This window comes from Colobus angolensis, unplaced genomic scaffold (genome assembly GCF_000951035.1).
Source record: "Colobus angolensis palliatus isolate OR3802 unplaced genomic scaffold, Cang.pa_1.0 Scaffold113, whole genome shotgun sequence".
NCBI lineage: Eukaryota > Metazoa > Chordata > Mammalia > Primates > Cercopithecidae > Colobus > Colobus angolensis.
In genome coordinates, this window is record NW_012112364.1 from 6,094,325 (window position 1) to 6,115,072 (window position 20,748).

At 37.7% G+C, this 20,748-nt stretch overlaps 1 protein-coding gene across 1 annotated transcript in view; it reads left to right on the forward strand.

The window, feature by feature from the left end:
* MICU2 (mitochondrial calcium uptake 2) overlaps positions 1-20,748 on the forward strand; it is a 114,194-nt gene that overhangs the window by 52,116 nt on the left and 41,330 nt on the right. Inside the window, exons 3-4 of the mRNA XM_011958914.1 lie at positions 7,056-7,087; positions 7,369-7,444. Coding sequence (XP_011814304.1) covers positions 7,056-7,087; positions 7,369-7,444 — 108 coding nt within the window. The remainder of the gene's footprint in view (positions 1-7,055; positions 7,088-7,368; positions 7,445-20,748) is intronic.

Below are 20,748 nucleotides of genomic sequence, written 5' to 3' on the forward strand. Positions count from 1 at the left end.
CCACCTAGCTACAGAGAAAATAGAAATCATTAGATAGGAACCACCTCAGCCTGCTCTGCCAAAACTAGTAGCCTTGGCACTTAGCTTCTCCTGCCTTCTCATCACAATAGAGGAGACTGGCAGGACCTGCCGTCTGGTCCTAGAACATTACAACACATACCCATCTCAGAACTTATACATAGGATGTGTGTAATGCTTTTAACCTCACTTTTCTGAGCTAATTCATACACTTAAGATCTTAGCTTAAGCAACTCATTTGGAGAAGCTTTCTCTTACCTCCCCCTCCCCCACATTACATAATCTCTTAGCTGCTGTATTTCCCCTTTAGATCATTTTTAAACTAAATAATTTGTTGTGTATGATGCTGTTATTATTTCACAACGCTTGAGGTTGCAAAAAAAAAAAAAAGTCTTTTCATCCCTTCCAAAACGAATGTATTTGAAGACCATACTTTGGAAATTGGCAAGGAAGCCAGTTTTAGGCATTTTAGGGAATAAACATTTGTCTCCCTTTAGAAAAAATACAACCAGAGACCATCTTTGCATTCACTATTTAAATATTCCAGCATACATAAACAAGCCATATACTTTGTTGAAGGAAAATAGCACCACTGAATTTGTCCTCTTTTTTTCTTCAATTACCACTTAAAATGTTTTATTTATTGATTTTTATTTTTTTAATTGACCCATAATTGTACATAGTTACGGGGTACATAGTGATGTTGCAATACATGTAATGTGTAGTGATCATATCAGGGTGATTAGTATATGCATCTCAAACATTTATCATTTCTTTGTGTTGAGAACATTCAGTTTCCTCCTTCTAGATCTTTGAAACTATGTATTACTGCTAACTGTAGTCATCCTATAGTGGTATATAGAACACTAGAACTTTGCCCTCCAGTCTCATTGTAATTTTGTACCTTTAACAAATCTCTTCCTATCCCACTCTTCCTCCCAGTCTTCCTAACCCCTAGTATATTCTGTCCTACTTTCTACTTCTATGAGATCAACTTTTTTTTTGTTTAAATGGAGTTTCGCTCTTGCTGGAGTGCAGTGGTGTGGTCTCGGCTCACTGCAAGCTGTCTCCTGGGTTTAAGTGATTCTCCTGCGTCAGCCTTCAGAGTAGCTGGGATTACAGGCGCCCACCACAACACCCATCAATTTTTGTATTTTTTAGTAGAGATGGAGTTTCACCGTGTTGGTAAGGCTGGTCTTGAACTCCTTACCTCAGGTGATCCGTCCGCCTCGGCCTCCCAAAGTGCTGAGATTATAGGCGTGAGCCACTGCGCCCAGCTGAGATAAACTTTTTTTTAGCTTCCACATATCAGTGAGAATATTGGGTGTTTAACTTTTGATTCTTGGCTTGATTTCATTTAGCATAATGTCCTCCAGTTCCATCCATGTTGCTGTTAATGACAGGAATTCATTTTTTTAATGGCTGAATAGTATTCCACTGTATGCGTATACCACATTTTCATTATCGGTTCTTCATCTGCCGTTGGACCCTTAGGTTGATTCCATGTCTTGGCTGCTGTGAATAGTGCTGCAGTAAGCATGCTGGGGAGATGCAGATGCCTCTTTGATATATTGATTTGTTTTTTCCTTTGGGTGAATGCCCTGTAGTGGGGTTGCTGGATCATATGGTAATTCTATTTTTAGTTTTGTGAGGAACTCCAAACTGTTGTCGATAGTAGTGTATGTTCTAGTTTACATTCTCACCAGCAGTGTATTAGAGTTCCTTTCCTGACCGGTGCAGTGGCTCACAAGTGTAATCCCAGCACTTTGGGAGGCTGAGGTGAGAGGATTGCTTGAGTTCAGGAATTTGAAACCAACCTGGACAACATAGCAAGACCTCATCGCTATTAAAAATCAAAAAATTAGCCAGGCCTGGTGGTACATATCCATAGTCCCAGCCAGTTGGGAGGTTGAGCAAGAGGATTACTTGAGCCCAGGAAGTTGAGGATTCAGTGAGCTATGACCATGCCCCTGCACTCTAGCCTGGGAAACAGAGCAAGACCCTGTCTCAAAAAAGAATTCCTTGTCTCTGCGCCCTTACGAGAGTTTATTTTTTGTCTTTTTGATAATAGCCATCCTAACTGGGATGAGACGATACCTCATTATAGTTTTGATTTGCATTTCCCTGATGATCAGTGATGTTGAGCGTAGTTTTTTTTCCCATGTGTTTATTGGTCATTTTGTATGTATTCTTTTCTGAAGTGTCTATTCAGGCTCTTTGCCTATTTTTAATTGAAGTATTTTGTGATTTTTTTGCTGTTGAGATGTTTGCACTTGTACATTCTAGATGCGAATCCTCTGTCAAATGAATAGTTTTGCAGATATTTTCTCCCGTTCTATAGGTTGTCTTTTTACCCTTGTTTGTTTCCTTTGCTCTACAGAAGCATTTTCGTTTGGTATCATCTCACTAATATATTTTTTGCTTTTGTTGTCTGTGCTTTTGAGGTCTTATTCATAAAATCGTTTCCCAAACCAATGTCCTGAAGTATTTCACCTGTTTTCTTATAGTGGTTTTGTAGTGTCAGGTCTTACATTTAGGTCTTTGATCCATTTTGAGTTGGTTTTTATATAAGGTGAGAGGGTTAGATCCAGTTTCATTCTTCTGCATGTGGATATCTAGCTTTCCCGGTACCATTTATTGAAGAGACTGTTCTTTCCCCAGCTTAGGTTCTTGGTACTTTTAACCAAAATCAGTTGGCTGTAGATACATCATGTATTTCTAGGTTCTCTGTTCTGTTGGTCTGTGTTTCTGTTTTTATGCCATACCATGCTGTTTTTTGGTTACTACAGCTTTGTAGTATATTTGGAAGTCTGGTAGTTTGATGCCTCCAGCTTTGTTCCTTTTGCTGAGGATTGTTTTGGCTATTTAGGGTCTTTTATGGTTCTGTAGAAGTTTTAGGATTTTTTTTTCTACTTCCGTGAAGAGTGTCGTCGTTATTTTGATAAGGATTACATTGGATCTGTTGATTGCTTTGGGTAGTGTGGTCCTTTTAACAATATTAATTCTCTGATCCACGAGCAGGGGATGTTTTTCCATTTGTCTGTATCCTCCTCCTCAGTTTCTTTCATCAGTGTTTTGTAGTTATTTTTGTGAAGGTTTTCACCTCCTCAGTTAAATTTATTCCCAGTTGTTTTGTGTGTGTGTGTGTGTGTGTGTGTGTGTGTGTGTGTGTTTGTACCTATTGCAAATGGGATTCCCTTCTTGATTTCTTAGTTCTTTGCTTGCATATAGAAAATGCTACTGATTTTTCTATGTTGATTTTATATCTACAACTTTACTGGATTTATTTATTCTAAGAGTTTTTTTGGTAGAGTCTTTAGGTTTTTCTGTATATAAGATCATGTTGTCTGCAAATAGGAACAGTTTGACTTCTTCCTTTCCAATTTGGATGCCCTTTATTTTTCTTTGTCTTGCCTAATTTCTCCGACTAGGACTTCCAGTTCTATGTTGAATAGAAGGGGTGAGAGTGAGCATCCTTGTCTCATTTCAGTTATTAGAAGAAAAGCTGAGAGCTTTTAGTATGATGTTAGCTGTGACACCACTTTTATTAGTGATATGAGAAAGGTTCGTTTTGCTAATGCATCATTTTCTGCCTTGGTTTCCATTATAGCTGTGACTGAATAAAAGCATTTATTAGAGTATAATCAGCTCTGTCTTAGGTTGATTCTAATATTGATATCAAGTTGTCACATATATTTATGAAAAAGTTATAAAATGAAGGAAATGTGTTGTCTAACTTTTATGTATTAGAAGACTACTGACCTCGACAAAATGAAATTAAGTTATATAGTACTGGTATTGTTTTTGTAATTATGATTATCAAATAACTTTATTTTGGCCAGAGGCATATTTATTTGATCTGTAAGAACACTTAATGTGTATAAATGCAGGTTTACTATTTTAAGTATTAAAAGGTCTGCTTACCTATAACAGGATATGCTGTATCTGGATTTTACTTCATAAATCCTTTGTAAATAGTGAAAACCACATGGTTGGATCTCTACTATAGGTGGAATCCTTTTAAAAAAACATTTTACTTCCTGAGCCAAAATTCCGTCGTGGTGCTTCAAGATCTATGCCGCCTCCTGCAAAAAAAAAAAAAAAAACCCAATGTGTTTTTCTTGTTTTCATATTCATACAATGAAACATTACAACCTCAACTCTAGATCTATCTTTTTTCCTGTGTTTTCTGTTATTTTCATACATAAGTGTGTGAATACATATAAAATAGCTATGAAAATAATGCGACTGAATTTTTTATTTGTGTGAATGTGGAAATAGCCAAAGAAAGAGAGACAGGAGTGCCCCCCCTATGCCACATTGAAAAAAACAAACTGAAACAAAAACAGAAGGAAAAATTAGATTTGCCAAATGGGTTTTATCCTTAAATAGAAAAATATTGTCCAGAAATACTTAGGTGTATTTAATACGGCCTTGCCTTGTTACTGCTGTCAGGAGAAATAAGGTCATGGCTCCTGCTGTGCAGGTCAGACCATGGACCTCTTATTTTACTGCTCAGCCTATGAGCAAGTAGTATAGAGTAAGCAGCCTGGGTGAGACAACTGTCTACCAAGAAAACCCTACCAGAGTGTTCTGGATTTGAAACACCACAACTTCTCATAATACTCAGTGAAAGGTGCATTAACTGAAAAGAAAGAGGAAGCAGGAGAGAACAGGTGTTCACTCCTAGTATCTCTGCCTTGTCTTTTTTTTTTTTAATCTAAAAATGAATTTTTTGTAGGAGAATAGTAGCTTCTAAACTTTTCACCAAAAAATTAATTTCTTCATTGTTTTCTAATTATTTATTCCATTTGAATTTAAAAATTTTGAAAAGATGTTTTTACAACTTAAACTACATTAAGTATGTGTTTCTCATTTTTTGATGATCAAATTTTTATATACATATCAAATAGAACTTGTAATCTACGTGAAATAATGAAAAGCATCAAAACTGCCTCTATAATCGTACCATGCATAATTACTCAGTTTTGTTAAGTGTTGAAAGTAGGCCGCAGGTTCTTTTTACTACTATCATGGAATTCAAAGAGTCTAACACCTGTTTTTGAAAAATCTATATGAGATATGAAAATAAATCCTTCAATGCCCATGTTGTTACCTAATTCCTCTTGCCAATTTGTTTTACATGTAAAGTGGGGATATAATAATTTATCCAAAAGACAGGGACCTGGATGAGAAGACATTGTGAAATCTTTTCTGATTTGTTTATTAAACAAATATTTAAATGTTTAGCACTGACCTACATAAAAGTAAGACAGGTATGAAATCTGCCTCCATAGATTTTATAATATACTTTTTATTTGTAATTCTGGTGTTATATTATTCAATTAGTTCATAACTTTATTGCGGTATTTCATTCACATAGTATTGAATTTTATTGGCTTAGCTGTTTGGCAGCCAGACTTCTAGCTGGAGGGAAGCAAACATTACCTTCTTTACTCACTCAGTTTCAAGTAGAAGGATTTTTTTTTTTTAAACGATTTTTGAAAGACCAAAAAGGAATCTAACCTTCAAACAGATAACACCCCCTAGAAATAATCTGATTTCTAAGAAACTCTTAGACACCATCCATTTTGCTACCTTAAATTCTTGGTCCTCTTCTGCCTTCAAAATGTCAATCATTGCTTTCTGGAATACTTTAAGTTGGATGTAAGGATTAATTCCCTTTTTAAAAACAGGTAAAATTGTCTAAAAATAAAAGGGCATATGGTAATGAATATTTGTGGCATAAGTAGGAAAAGCAGAGAAGTAATGATTAGTTTACTTTTTAAGTTAATTGACTATGTAAAGATAAGTAAACACATGTGTTACACAGTTTTTTGGAGTTCATTATCAGCATTATAAGACTACATATTATATACACATTCACTCACTTAGATTTGTACAATACATGGTAATTTTTATCTGTTTGATTATCTGATACTACAACACCACCTGACAGTAGAATCTGGGGCTCTTTGGCTGACACATAATAGTTTCTCCAGTGAATAAAAATTATCCCAAAATATCAACAACTAAGCTTACGAACATAGTCATAGATGTTTTTAAAAAGTGTGTAGTCATATTCACAACTAATGTTTTGATTAATAATGTAAAAATAAAATCCTGACAGTTTACTAATACCAAATAATAGAATTTGCCCTTGTAGATTTATCGTCCAAATTAAACAACCCAAACTACAGAAAAGGCACATCTAAAAGCACTCTTTTTTAATGTGCCACCTGAATTTTCACAGACCATGTAATTGTACTGAAGGAACTTCATAGACAAGATAATTTTGAGAGCAGTAAGTAAAGTTACTGCTATATATTGCTTACGTAAGAGACAAAAATAAAACATTTTTCAGTTTTGTTCTAGATGTTTAAAATGACTTGAGGCTATCATCAGAATAAGTCCTAAAAAAAAAGAAACAATGTAATGGCTTTAGAATTACGGTGGATATTAGGAAAATGATGTAGGCAGTAAAGAGGGTGGCTGAAAACCTGGAAGAATTTTAAATCTCTGTTATCCAATAGGAAATTATTAAAAGTTAACTACTTTAGAATGGATGGTTATGTTGGCTAGACTTTCACATTTGGCTGGACAGTTATAAGCCTAAGAGGACTTTCCAGAGTTCAAAAAAAGGACGCTTTCTAAATCATGAGTGTTTTTTCCTGAATCAATGAAAGTAAAAAGAGAGTGATTTCAATAATCACATGAAGAAATTATGTTTGATGAGAATTAATATGATTCAAACAACTAGGATAACTCATAGATGGTTTATACAATTTCATATGTATGAAATAGGGTGAGTGAAATTGAAAATGGATCTTGTGTAAAACTATAGTGTCTTTGTGTTTAGTCTTAGAATTCTCTGACTCATAATTATGGCTTAAGAATATTAGCTAAAATCACAAGCCTTTGCTTTTTTAATAAATATTTAGTTGTTTGTTTTGTCTTTTAAATAATTTTCTTTCTTAGTGCAAGCTGAGTTTTACCAAAGAATATGGATACTAAAGAATGTTTCTTCTTTGTTGTAGGTAAAACTTCAGTCAGGAAGCTGACAAAAAAGGTAAGCAGCATGTGGCAGGGGGCAGGGTTTGTTTTTGGTAAGATAGAAAATGAACGTTTGGCCGGGTACAGTGGCTCACGCCTGTAATCCCAGTACTTTGGGAGGCCAAGGCGGGTGGATCGCGAGGTCAGGAGATCACCATCCTGGCTAACACAGTGAAACCTTGTCTCTACTAAAAATACACACAAAAAAATTAGCTGGGCGTGGAGGCGGGCGTCTGTAGTCCCAGCTACAAAGACAATGAACTTTTAGAAGTTAAATTTTAATATGTGTATTCAAAGGACATCGAGGATACACTGTCAGGAATCCAAACAGCTGGCTGTGGATCAACTTTTTTCAGAGACCTTGGCGATAAAGGTAATTTTGATTTCTATTAAATTTTTAGTTATGTGTTTTATTTAACTGAAGTATTATTAAGGAATTAATGTATGAGATTTGCACCATGTTATTTAATAGGTGTTTTTAAAACATAATAACATAGTAAGTAGGAGGTAACTTTGTCAAAGTCTTTGAGCAATTACAGATAAATTACTAAACCATCAATGTTAGTTAAAGCCTGGAGAGGGTATGAGGCAGAGTATCTAAAATAAAACGTGAGAAGCCTGCAAGGGCATCCAGAGGAGCACCACCACTTAAAGGAGGGGACGGAAAGAGATGGTGGCAGAGTCGTCAGAGAGGCAGAGGAACGCCAGGGAAGTGTTATCACAGAAGCCAAGCAGAGAGAGTGTTAAAGAAAAAAGGAACGTGTCAAATGTGAAAACCAAGTAAACTTAGGGAGTTGAGTGAGCTAAGGACTGAGAAGTATCCACTGTACTTAGCAGCTGGAAGTGTTTGACATTTTAACAAGTGCAGTGGTGCTTTGTTATCCACGGGGTATTGGTTCCAGGGCCCCCCTTGGATACCAAAATCTGAGAATGCTCAAGACCCTCATATAAAATGGCATCATATTTGTGTATAGCCTACAAACATCCTCCCATGTAGTTCAAATCATCTCTAGATTACTTATAATACATAATACAATGTAAATGCTATGTATAGAGTTGTTATGTTCTGTAACTCTGTTTTTTTATTTGTAGTGGTGTGGGTTGTTTTGGGGTGTTTTGTTTTTTTTTGAGACAAGGTCTTGCTCTGTTGCTGGGTGGAGTGCAGCGGCAGTCATAGCTCACGACAGCGTCAGACTCTGGGGCTCAAGCCCTCCTGCCACTGCGGCCTGCTGGGACCACAGGTGTGCCTCCCCCATCCACGGCTGATTTTTTTAATTTTAGTATAGACGGGGCTCTCACTATGTTGCTCAGGCTGGCCTCAAACTCCTGGACTCAAGCAGTCCTCCTGACTTGGCCATTGAAAGTGATGGGATTACAGGCGTGAGCCACCACACCAGACCTATTAATATTTTTGATCCATGGTTGGTTGAATGCATGGATGTGGAGGGCCAACTGCTATACAGGTCAGTGATGGGATGAGATCTAAAGCCAAGTTGCAGAACACTGAGAAGTGATGGGAGATATGAGAAAAGTAAACACAGACCTCTTGAGAGACGTGGTCATGAACAGAGGAGTTAGAGGGTAGTAGCTAAGGATAGAAAACAAAGGCCAAGAGAATCTTGGTTTATTGTAAGTGGTGAGCATGTTTCTTGTTGATGAGAAGGAGAGGTGGAAAATACAAAGGAAGTATGAATAGGACAAAATCCTGGAAAAGAGGAAAGAAGGGATTTCTTCAGAACAGGAGTGGAAGGATCAGCATTCCACAGGGAGGATGTCTTTCCTATTGTGTCAGGAGAAAAGGATGGACAAATGAGCATTTTATGCAGACATTTGCAAATTACTGGCAAGCAAATGAGGGCGGTGTTTCAGAGTAGCCTTGATTTTCTTTATAAAATAGGATTTAGGGCCCAGTGCGGTGGCTCACACCTGTAATCCCAGCACTTTGGGAGGCCAGAGTTCGAGACCAGCCTGGCCAACATGGTGAAACCCCGTCTCTACTAAAAACACAAAAAATTAGCCAGGCATGGTGGCAGGTGCCTGTAATCCCAGCTACTCAGGAGGCTGAGGCAGGAGAATTGCTTGAACCTGGGAGGCGGAGGGTGCAGTGAGCCAAGATTGTGCCATTGCACTCCAGCCTGGGCAACAAGAGTGAAACTCCGTCTCAAAAAAAAAAAAAAATTGGATATAGTAGGGCTGAGCTTTATGGAGAAAGAAGATTTGAAGTAGCTTCTGGGATATGGAAAAAGAACTGATGAGAGAAACAGAAGGACTTCTGGGAATCCTTCAAGGATTGGAAGAGAACGTACATGATGAAAGAACAGTCATTGATCAGTGTGGTTGTAGAATAGAATAGATGGACAGTTAGGATTTGCTAGGCAGAGGAATGAAGGAAGTCATGGCCTAGGGAGTTAACAATGTTAGGAGCAAGAGAGGTTTTAACTAATGAGCATGGAGTCTAAGCAGAGACAAAAAAGCCTGGAGAGAAAGCTGCCAGTGAGGGTGAAAACGGATGTGGATGCCCAAGAGCAGAACGGAACTATGGTCGTAGAGTAGGTGTCCGAATTTACAGTTTCTCAGCTGAAGCACTGGTAGGTGATTTCAGGGTTCAGGGAGTGATTGTAGAAATAGATATTTAAAATAGAAGTAGTTGGCGTGGTTAATTTAGTGAAAGTTATCAAGGACCTGAGAGACGGACCGCTCTATTTTATAAGTGTACAAAAAGTGTTCCCCTGAGGTAGGTGATAAGTTAATTACTCTTTCCTGTTGTCTTAAGAAGGAATTGGAGAATTAAGAAGCAAATGTGATTTCTACATCAGTGGTTTATAACCTTTCATTGAATGCAGCAGAGCTTTCACAGTTATCTCAAGAGATTTACAACATTCTCAAATCAACATTAATTTTACGGCTGGCCGGGCGCGGTGGCTCAAGCCTGTAATCCCAGCACTTTGGGAGGACGAGATGGGCAGATCACGAGGTCAGGAGATCGAGACCATCCTGGCTAACACAGTGAAACCTCGTCTCTACTAAAAAATACAAAAAACTAGCTGGGCGAGGTGGCGGGCGCCTGCAGTCCCAGCTACTCGGGAGGCTGAGGCAGGAGAATGGCCTAAACCCGGGAGGCGGAGCTTGCAGTGAGCTGAGATCCGGCCACTGCACTCCAGCCCAGGCGACAAAGCGAGACCCCGTCTCAAAAAAAAAAAAAAAAAAAAATTTTACGGCTGAGTGCATTAGCTCACACCTGTAATCCCAGCACTTTGAGAGGCCAAAGCAAGAGGATAGCTTGAGCCCAGGCGTTCAAGACCAGTCTGGGCAGTGTAGCAAGTCTCCATCTCTACAAACAATATAAAAGAAAAATTAGCCAGGCGTGGTGACGCACACCTGTAGTCCCAGCTCCTTGGGAGGGTGAGGTGAGAGGATCGCTTGAGCTCGGGAGGTTGAGGTTGCAATTGCAGGGAGCTGTGTGTGGTCACGTGGGCAACAGAGCAAGACCATGTCTCAAAAAAAAAAAAATTAGTTTTAAATTGAGAATAAGTTTATCACATAACACTCCATGGAAAAGAAAAATATGACAAAGGTATAACTCCATAAAATCAATATTAATCATTTATTGTTTATTTTTTATAAATATCTATTTCTGCACATTCCTCAGTGTATCAATATTTAGTGGACTTTCATTATATTCTACGAGTATTAGTTCCTTATACTAAACTGTCTACTTATCTTTACACACACTTCACCCCACCCCTTACCAATTCCTTCCAGTCCTAGCACCAGAACATCCCTATATACTTTGAGGTTAACAAGCTCCTAAATTTTTTATAGTGGGAATTTACTGGAGTGTAGTATATGGTTAGTGAACAAAAGTGCGTATTTTGAAGTTGACAGACTTAAATTCAAATTTTTCCTAGTTTTATTACCTGAGGAAATTACTTAATCTCTTTCATCCTCACTTTCATCACCTTTTAAAATAAGATAGTAATGCCTTCCTTATGGGATTGCTGAAAGAATTTAATAAAATAAGATGTTTTAAACATTTATGGTATCTGGTATGTAGCCTTAAAAAATATTAAGAACATGAGTTTTAAGCCTGGTTTAAATTCCTAGCTCTATTAGTTAGCTGTGTAACCTTGGGCAAGTTGGTTTTAGTTTTCTTACTATGTGTCTGGTACATTTTAAGTTTATAATTGGTAATATTGCTATATGTTTTTTGTAAGATTTAATATTAACTGGGCCTTAGCCTCTTGTTAAGGAGTTTGTAAATAAATGGTATTTTAAAAATCAAAGTTAATAAATACCTTGTAAGGTTTTACTTTAGGAAATTACTAATTTGGCATTTTAAAGTACATTCTAAGCAAAATGTTTAAAGTTCAAGTACCAATATTTAGATCAGAGCTTTTTCCATGATGTAGACTTTTCTGGAAGCATTTTGAGACTTTTAAGAAAAATGTTTACCAGTTGCGAAAACTCAGATAACCTCTGTGGATATAAACTGAACTATCTTACGATTATATGATGTTTTTTTTCCTGAAGTAAGGAAGGCTGAGGAGGGTTTTATAATAGTTTTGACCTAAAGGCAGAATATGAGAACCAGAGTAGATTAATTCAGCTTTTGTGTAAAACTCTCCGTAAATATAATGTGATTTTAGAAATTCTATTAAAACCTGTTTTCAAGAAAAATGCATAAAATAAAAACTGAAAAGAGAAAATTTAAATCATCTTAAGAAAAAAAAATGGAGAGATAAGAGATTAATCTTTAAAAACTGAAAAGAGAAACCCATTTCAAGACCTTAGAAGCATACTGTGCTTCTGAAAAGAAGTACCTGTACAGCTTCATCACTGCATTCATGTTCCAGACTCCTGGTAGTGCCTCAAGTGCTACCTATGACCTTTATATGGAATACCATACTCCTGCTACCTGCTAAACAGCTTCCCACTTCTCAGCTACCCTACTCTGTGAAGTCATCTGTGAAACTAGTAAACAGGGTCTTATGCTTTCTCATTTTTTGTATTTTGTTATACTGTACTCTCTGGTTTCTAGTCTTTCTTAATTAAACCATAAGTTCTCAAAGTGGAAAAATATGTGTGGTTATTTTTATATCCCCAGTTGCTTGGTATGTTGTCTAAAAACATTCTCTGACACATAATAGATGCTCATCTAAAATTAACTACATGCTAATTACAAATTATCCTGATCTAGTTCAGTGAGTCCCTTGAGTATTTTTGCTATATAGTTTTAGCCTTTCTGTGTATTGAAAGTATGAAGACTACATGTTTTTTAAAATATTTCTCAGTTAAAACTTTCAATAATTTATGTTGGTCTTCTTCCCAATTAGTATTAACTGGGGCCAGGCATGGTGGCTCATGCCTGTAACCCCAGCACTTCGGGAGGCCAAGGCAGGAGGATCACATGAGCCCAGAAGTTCAAGACCAACCTAGGCAGCATAGGGAGACCCCCATCTCCACAACAAATATAAACATTAGCTGCACATGGTGGCTCACGCCTGTAATACCCTCTACTCGGGAGGCTGAGGTGTGAGAGAATCACTTGATCCTAAGAGGCTGGCTTCAGTGAACCATGATTGTACCGCTATACTCCAGCCTGGGTGACAGAGTAAGACCTTGTCTCAAATAAAAGAAAAGGAGGCCGGGCGCGGTGGCTCAAGCCTGTAATCCCAGCACTTTGGGAGGCCGAGACGGGCGGATCACGAGGTCAGGAGATCGAGACCATCCTGGCTAACACCGTGAAACGCCGTCTCTACTGAAAAATACAAAAAACTAGCCGGGCGAGGTGGCGGGTGCCTGTAGTCCCAGCTACTCGGGAGGCTGAGGCAGGAGAATGGCGGGAACCCGGGAGGCAGAGCTTGCAGTGAGCTGAGATCCGGCCACTGCACTCCAGCCTGGGTGACAGAGGGAGACTCCGTCTCAAAAAAAAAAAAAAAAGAAAGAAAAGGAAAATAAAATATTTAAAAATTTAAAAAGGATTAATTGGTATTATTTTGTCAACAAAATTAGATCCATTTTGTAGTACTGCTTTCATACATTTTAGAAATAATGCATCAACTCTTTTTTTTTTTTTTTTTTCTTTGAGACAGAGTCTGATGCCCAGGCTAGAGTGCAGTGGCGCGATCTCAGCTCACTGCAACCTCCGCCTCCCGGGTTCAAGTAATTTTCATCCCTCAGCCTCCTCTTTATCAAATATCTGAATAAAAACATGAAATTATCTAATTTTTATTTCTTCTTTATCAAAATACTTCATTTGGATGTGAATTATTTCTAAGATACACTAGAAGAAAGTTCTGCCTCCTAATGAGCAGTGTTTTGTCAGCTTAATAGTTACTGACCTGCAACTGTAGTAGGATATTTTTTCTTTTCCCGAGCTAGATATTTTTTTAAATTAGGGCTATTTCATGTATTACCATATTTAATGTGGTATACAGTTATTTCAAAGTGTATTAGTCACAAAATGCAGTCACTTAATTGAAGAAAAATCTGATTGTGGCAGTATTAAACACAAATAGAATTTTTAAAAATTGCACTGCCTTACTGTTGATTACAAAAATATATATCTAAAGTCATTCTATACTCAGAATCATAAAGATAATTATTAAAATTAATTGAATTCATTGTGAGGTATATCCTATACACCGTGGAATTTAATAAACTTTTTAAGGCATTTTTTTCTTTACATAAAGGAAAAAAGAACTCACCTCCAAATCTGCTGTTGCTTCTACATCTTACAGCTGCATCTATCTTGTCTGTCTTCGCTCTCTTTATGGAAGATCTAGTCCTTGCAACATAAGCCCAAGTCTCTGTATTTGCTCTAGGCCTCTTTTCTTGCCCTTTCAAGACCTTTCGACTTTGATATTTTTCCCTATTTTACTACATCACCAGTCTGTTTCTCTCTACCTTATTCCTACCTTATGTAAACTTAAAAGTGTATCCCATTTTTTAGGAGAAAAAATGTTTCCTTTACCCCCATATCTCCCTGGTGTGTTGTGTTCACTTCCTAACTAACCTCTCATTCGTTCTTCAGCTCATTTCGGCCTGGTACCCACCCCACCGTGGACACTTTTGTCATGATCACCAGTGAACTCCTTGGTTCAGTGAGGACGTTTTGTAGTCCCAGCTTACGTGACCCCAGCAGTATTTGATCTGTAATCTACATCAGAACAGCCCCTCGTTTTGGCTTCTATGACCCCAGACTTTGTTGTGTTGCTTTTCTCTCCATCCTAGTTGTTTCCTCTCTGTGTCTTTTGACGAAATTCAACAAGAACCACCTAAGCTGGGGAAGCAAATAATTAGATCAATCTAGTGGGGTGAGTTTGAAGGAAGGGGCCCACTGGTCAGTCCTGAAAGATCACTGAGAAATTCTCTGTCTCGTGGGAGATAATGAAGATTTGAAGAGATTTAACAAACTTTGGAGAAAATTGGGAGAGTACTTGGCAAATGAAAAGTTTTTTTTTTTTTAATTGACAAGTAATATTTTTGAGGCACAAGTATGAAAAGAGTTGGAATTTCAAAGAGCAGTAAGCAAACATTTTATTTTCTTGGTATGAAGAAGATAGCAAATTATAGTCAAGATTATATGAAATGGGTTAATGGAAGTTTTTGAAAGTGACAATGAGATTTGAAGACAAGGTAGAAAGTTATTGCAGTTTAATTACAGTTTTGATTCTTCAGATAGAAGGAAAACCTGCAGATGTTCTTTAGTCTCTTCTTGAAATTGAGATCAGTGTTCTCTTCATTCAGCCTCTACGTACAGGGGCAAGATTTGTGGAGCAGTTTTTCATATTGGCAGAGGAAGACTTGGGAGGGCTGTTCATCCCTCCTGCTAGTCTACATCAGAGAATCCTGTTAGATTGTAGTCACTTCTGGAAGTCAGGGTTCTGGTCTCCAGAAGGATTGTAGTATTTCTTTACCAACTTTGCTGCTTCTGTGCCGTAAAAAAGAAAAAATAGGTACTTGTTTTCAGAGGATACTGAGAAAGAATATCAGTAACTTCTTTTTTTTTGTTGTTTTTGTTTTTAGATACAACTATAATTTTATTACAAAACCATTATTTGGGCATTAGTTGGTTACAGTGATAGCAAGATAATGTGAGTGTGCAGACCAGCTCTGATGGAACCACTATATTCCCTGTTTACTGAACCAAACTTCAGCTACCTCATATCCATTGCATACAAATGACCTGCAGTTATTACTGCTACAAATCTTGACGCGTGTACCACTGAGAGAGGAGTTGATGCTAAGGGATTAGATTACATGTTGATAAGACTACGAAGTTCCCTTATGGGACTTTTTCTTCCTCCTCCCATCCAATGACTTTGCTTTAGAAGAATCACATTACTTAGAGCTAGTCTGAGTAGCAGCAGCACCCAAGGAGCATCAGTTCTTGTTAAAAAGCAACACCTGTGTGATGCACTTTTACACCACAGGCAAAGGGAAGGATCACTCTTGTTTTAAACTCCTGCAGAGTCCCTTAATAAAAAATAAAAGCATTCCATCAAGTTCTTCTGGATGGTGTTATTGCTGTACATTTGTTGGTGAGTCATTTTCTGTGCTGTGTTTGCTTTGAGGGGATCTCCCAATGTATCTCCAATATTCTTTTTTTATAGGGTCCTTTTCTTGAGCTAGGATTTCACGTGACTAATGCTTTATTAAGAATGTTTTCCTTGTTGTCACACTGGCTTTCTAGCATGTCTTCATAGATATCCACAAGAAAGGCAATTAGGTAGGGGGAACTATGACTTGGTTGTAAATCAACTAATTGACCTAACAGATGAGGATATTTGGAAAGACCACGATCCTGCAAAATCCCTTTCAGATAGTTCCGTGCACTTTCATTGTGTGGTAGTTTAATTGTCATGATAAATGATCTGGACCACAGGACTGGGCCATGATTCTGCAGCACTGAGTCTGTATCACCCCATTCCGCTCTGTCACCGTGCAGGACGTCAGAGGGTGAGTCCAGGCCCAGAAACTCGTCGTCCATGGGGACACCACGGCTTCCCTGGCCTCGGCCGCCATCTCTTCCTCGTGCTGCAGCTGGGGCAGGGGCTGCTCTGGCTGCCCGGGCTTGCCACCTTGCACAGCCTCCCCAACCCCCTCAGTGGCTGCCCCAGCAACTTCTTTTTATTTTTTTAACTTTCAGAGAGCAAGACATAGTAGATAATCTTTCTAACTATCAAGGAGATAAATGCATCAGCCTGCACACACATTTTTCTCATTAGATAATTTTCTTTCTTTGTTATTTACATAGCTGGAGTACTATTTATGTTCTCAGAATGAACAAGAGCATTAATGATATATTTCCAGGATTTTTTCTTTTTTGAAGGAGAATTAAGACCCAGTATTTCCAATGACTGGGAGAAAGACCTTAGTGATGAACTGTCAGAAAAATAAATAGGAAGGATTTTCCCCCCTTAGGCAAAGTCCATGAAGATGTTTATGCGATAAATAGAGGAATGAGCATAATGAGAGGGGAAGGGGTGAGGGAAGGAGGCTTTAAGAGGAAGCAGAAACAGTAAATGGCTGATAGAGATAGAGAATATAGGATAGAGATAGAGATATATAGATAGAGAATAGATAGGATAGAGAATATAGATAGCGTTCATTACAAAGTCAAAGATAAGTTTTTAAAATGTACATGCAGTGGCTGTGGGAGGAAAATCAGCTTACATTCCTACATTCATAAAGGGCTGGCAGGGAAATCAGGACTGTAAGATGTAGCTTAAGGATGACAAGAAAATTAAGCAATTGGCAGGTAAAAGATGAGGCAGAACTGGAGAGTTACAGAATTAGGAAGAGTTGGAAGTATCATGAAAGGGCAAGGTGTAAGATCTGCACTCTCACCATTCATGTAAATGCTGGCCGCCCTTAACTTAGACTCTGAGACCCCACTCTGATTGACCCCACTCAACCCTGATCCTTCCCCTTCTCCATCCCTGCAACACATCTACTGTACCACATTCTAGCTGGAAGAAGAGTGTCCCTAATTGGGAGAAGCCTTCACAGGCTGAATATATAGAGAGTCTCCCAGCTCCTGTGTAGCTTGTGGTTTATGAGCTGCTTTAAAACCTACTTCATCTGTAAAATAGAGATGATAATATCTACTTCCAGGTTACAGTGACTTACGTGAAACTTCTGACACGGTGTCTGAGATCGTGTCAACAAAAGATCTCTTATTAGGCAAATCTTTGTGTCACAAGTCCTCTTGATTTCTCTGAAACCATACTGTCCTAGTCTCTCTGTCGTTGGCCCTCTTCTACCTCCTGCCTATTACACATTGGCACGTCATAGAATTTTGTCCTTCACTTACTACTCTTCTTCAGCCTCCTTGGTTTTAGCGTTCATGAGATGACTCTTAAATCTCTTTCAGTGCCTCCAGCCCAGGCTACACTCCTGAGCCTCAGCCGTTTATGTATATACAAACCAGCTGCCAGACACCTGCTTTTGGATCTCTCTCAGTTACCTTGGATTCAGAATATGCCAAACTGCACTCACCATCTTCCCCTTAAACCAGCACTTCCTGTATTCTTGATCTCATTTGGTAGGAACAGCTTTCATCCAACTCACCCAAACCCAAGAAATAGCTTAGACTCCTTTCTCTCTCTCTTTGCCCGTCCCACCCTTCATATTCAATCAAACACAAAGTCTTTCCAGTTTTACCTAAGTATTTATCTAATTCATCTTCTCTCTACCTCTAGAGAACAGGAAACAGATCAAGTAACTTTGTCACTTAATAAATAAAATCGAACTTCCTTAGTTTGGTGTATATAAGCCCTTTGTGGCCTGTGCCCTGCACAAGCTTCCCTGCTGTCCTCTCTTGCCATTCTGCACAGTGTGCCATGTCTGTTCACGCTTTCATGCTTTTGCACACACTGTTCTCTTTGCCTGTGCCGTTCTCTCTCTTCCCTCTACTCTCTGACTCACCACCTTCTCCCAGCCTTCTGCTCATTGGAGAATTAGCCCAAGCTTCACTTCTTATGGGAATCGTTTTTAACTTCTTCAGTAGAAGGAATTGTTTCCTCCCTTGCATTCTCATCATTTTTTATGTATTCTTTCTCGCCACATTTTATTATAATTGCTTGTTTATGTGTCATCTGCTAACTTCTTAGAATATAAATTCTTTGAGGGAAAAGGCCTTTTCCTTGTAAACTTGTGAGGTCTAAGCACAATAGTTAGTACATGGTATTTGTTTAATAAATTGTTTTTGACTAAACAAATAAACAGAGAACAGTAGAATTGTTTATAAAATTGTGAGGAAGCGCAGTACAGTGGAAGGGCTGAGACTTTTGTATATCTTGTCTATAATGTTGAATGTGATCTGATACTATGGGAAACAAGTGTTTATTAGTGCAATAGGGAAACGTCTTGAGGAAAGACTACAGTTACTTTTTAGTTCTCTGAAATACATGAGTTGACGTGTACATTTCTAACTTAAAGAAAAAACACTCCTGTAAATATTTATTTTATAAGAGATTTAGAAGATACACTTTTTAAAGGTATACTTCACTGTTGCTGTTAATAGTGGTTTGAAGAAAAACAATGTAAAACTTAGTTAAACTTGGGACCCTTTGAAATATTCCATTTTACCACATATAAGAACTATCAAAATTTATACTCTATCATAACTAGCAAAAGGTAGTACATTCTTAAAATAAGAAAATAATTTACCAACGCGTATTATTATAAGGAAGAATAAGTTTTAAATTATTATATATGTTTTTCAAACTGAGCATAATTTTAATACCATCCTCAGAAATATACTGAATATAAATTATGAGATATATTGTAAGATATAAATACATTTTTACAATAGATGGGATAATCCAATCTCTTTGGAAAACAGGATTCACAAAATTGTACTTAACAGCAGATCGTATTTTAGAATGGTTCCATCTTAATATTTCTAGATGAGCACTGTAACTGACAGAATTTATTCATCTGAGGTGTGATGATTGGGCTTTCACACTCAATGAGTGAGATGCGCCTCCCTCAAACCTTGTTACGAGGACAACACATTCGTGTCTGACGTGAAGAGGGGAAAAATCAGAACTTACTCGTTTCTTCTAGTGCCCCTCTTAAGAGATTCTTTAACAAACTTTTGAACATAAATTATTTAAAATACTGTCCGAATACAGTTTTGAATCATTGCCATTTAACAGCATGTACTTTGCAATTAGATATAACAAATAATATATTAAGCTGTTTCTCCTGTCAATATTCTCATGTGTCAGTTTTCTTTAAAAACATTTTCAGAGGGCAAATGCCTAGAATGCTGTTGTAGAACTACCTTGTTTGTTTATAAACCACCTTGAGAGTGAAAGATACTGTTTTTATACTGTCTCAACTCTGATTATTCAAGCTTTTAAGTCAGTATTTCAAAGAAAGACACTGGAATTTTCTTTTTCAAAAAGTTCTGCTTGCATAAAGGACCTGTACCTGTGTCAGAAGAAAAGCAAGGTCTCCCTTTGGCAACAAGCCCAGTGGAGTCTAGAGGTTTGGCCATTTTTTTCACATTGCCATATTCCTTTCAAAATGAGAAAAATCCTTAAGACTGCCACAGAATGAAATACTTTGATCTTTCAGCTGACATTAGAGCACTTCTCCCAGGTACAAGATATGACAAAACACATTTAATTTATTCTTCTTTTATAGAAGGTCTAAATAGTTTAAAGCAAAAGAAAATCTGAAAATGTGTTACAGTCTTTTTATTAAAGAAAAGTACACCTGCTCCAAAATAGAAACAACAAGTTGGTAATTCAGTAAAAGGAAGCCATTGAAAACATTTAAAGTATTTACTTATAGTTAAAACATGGAATCATCTAATATACCATTTTTGCCTTCCTTGCTCTGAAATACCTTTGGCCCTGAGTCCTTCCTTTATTTGCTTGGGAGCCATTAGGGTATGGTGCCCTACACAGAAGGATAAATACATTCCCAATGTCATCACCCTCTGCAGGTCTTTATTCTTCCTGTCTGAACTACCATAGTAGTTTTTTCCCATTGCTGCTTCCACATGAGCGTTATTTCAGATAATCACTTTGCAGTTTTCATATTCAGCTTCATCTATCTTAAATAGGTTTCCTATTTATACCACATCCGCTTAATTAAAATTTTTACCAATCATTCGAAGATTACTGTTAGATTTACTTCCTCTGTGGCACCTTTGATGATCTAAACTCTGGAAATGCTTGCACATTTTTCTAAACTCTTGTAACTCTTAATATTCGTATCTCTCTATGGTATCTAGTATTTTCTGTAAACATCTGCGTTTTGGCCTCCTGATGGAAGTATACACCATCTGTGAAGAATTCTTGTCAAAACGAAACTTGAACCTTAGCACACATCTGGATTTAAGTACCGTTTGTAGAAAATACAGAAGGTAGAGGAACATGTGAAATGATACCAAGGACATACAATCATCAGAATTTTATAGACTGTTAGAAATTTTATAGGACAAATGACTTTTTCAACAATTAAATTGAAAGGTAGGCAAAAAAGACAAGGGAGAAAACCTATATATTAAGGGAGACATAAGAGACAGGAACGCCGAGCACAGTGGCTCACACCTGCAGTCCCAGCACTTCGGGAGGCCAAGGCAGGAGGATCACTTGAGCCCAGGAGTTTGACACCAGCCAAGGCAACATAGGAAGACCCTGTCTCTGCAAAAAA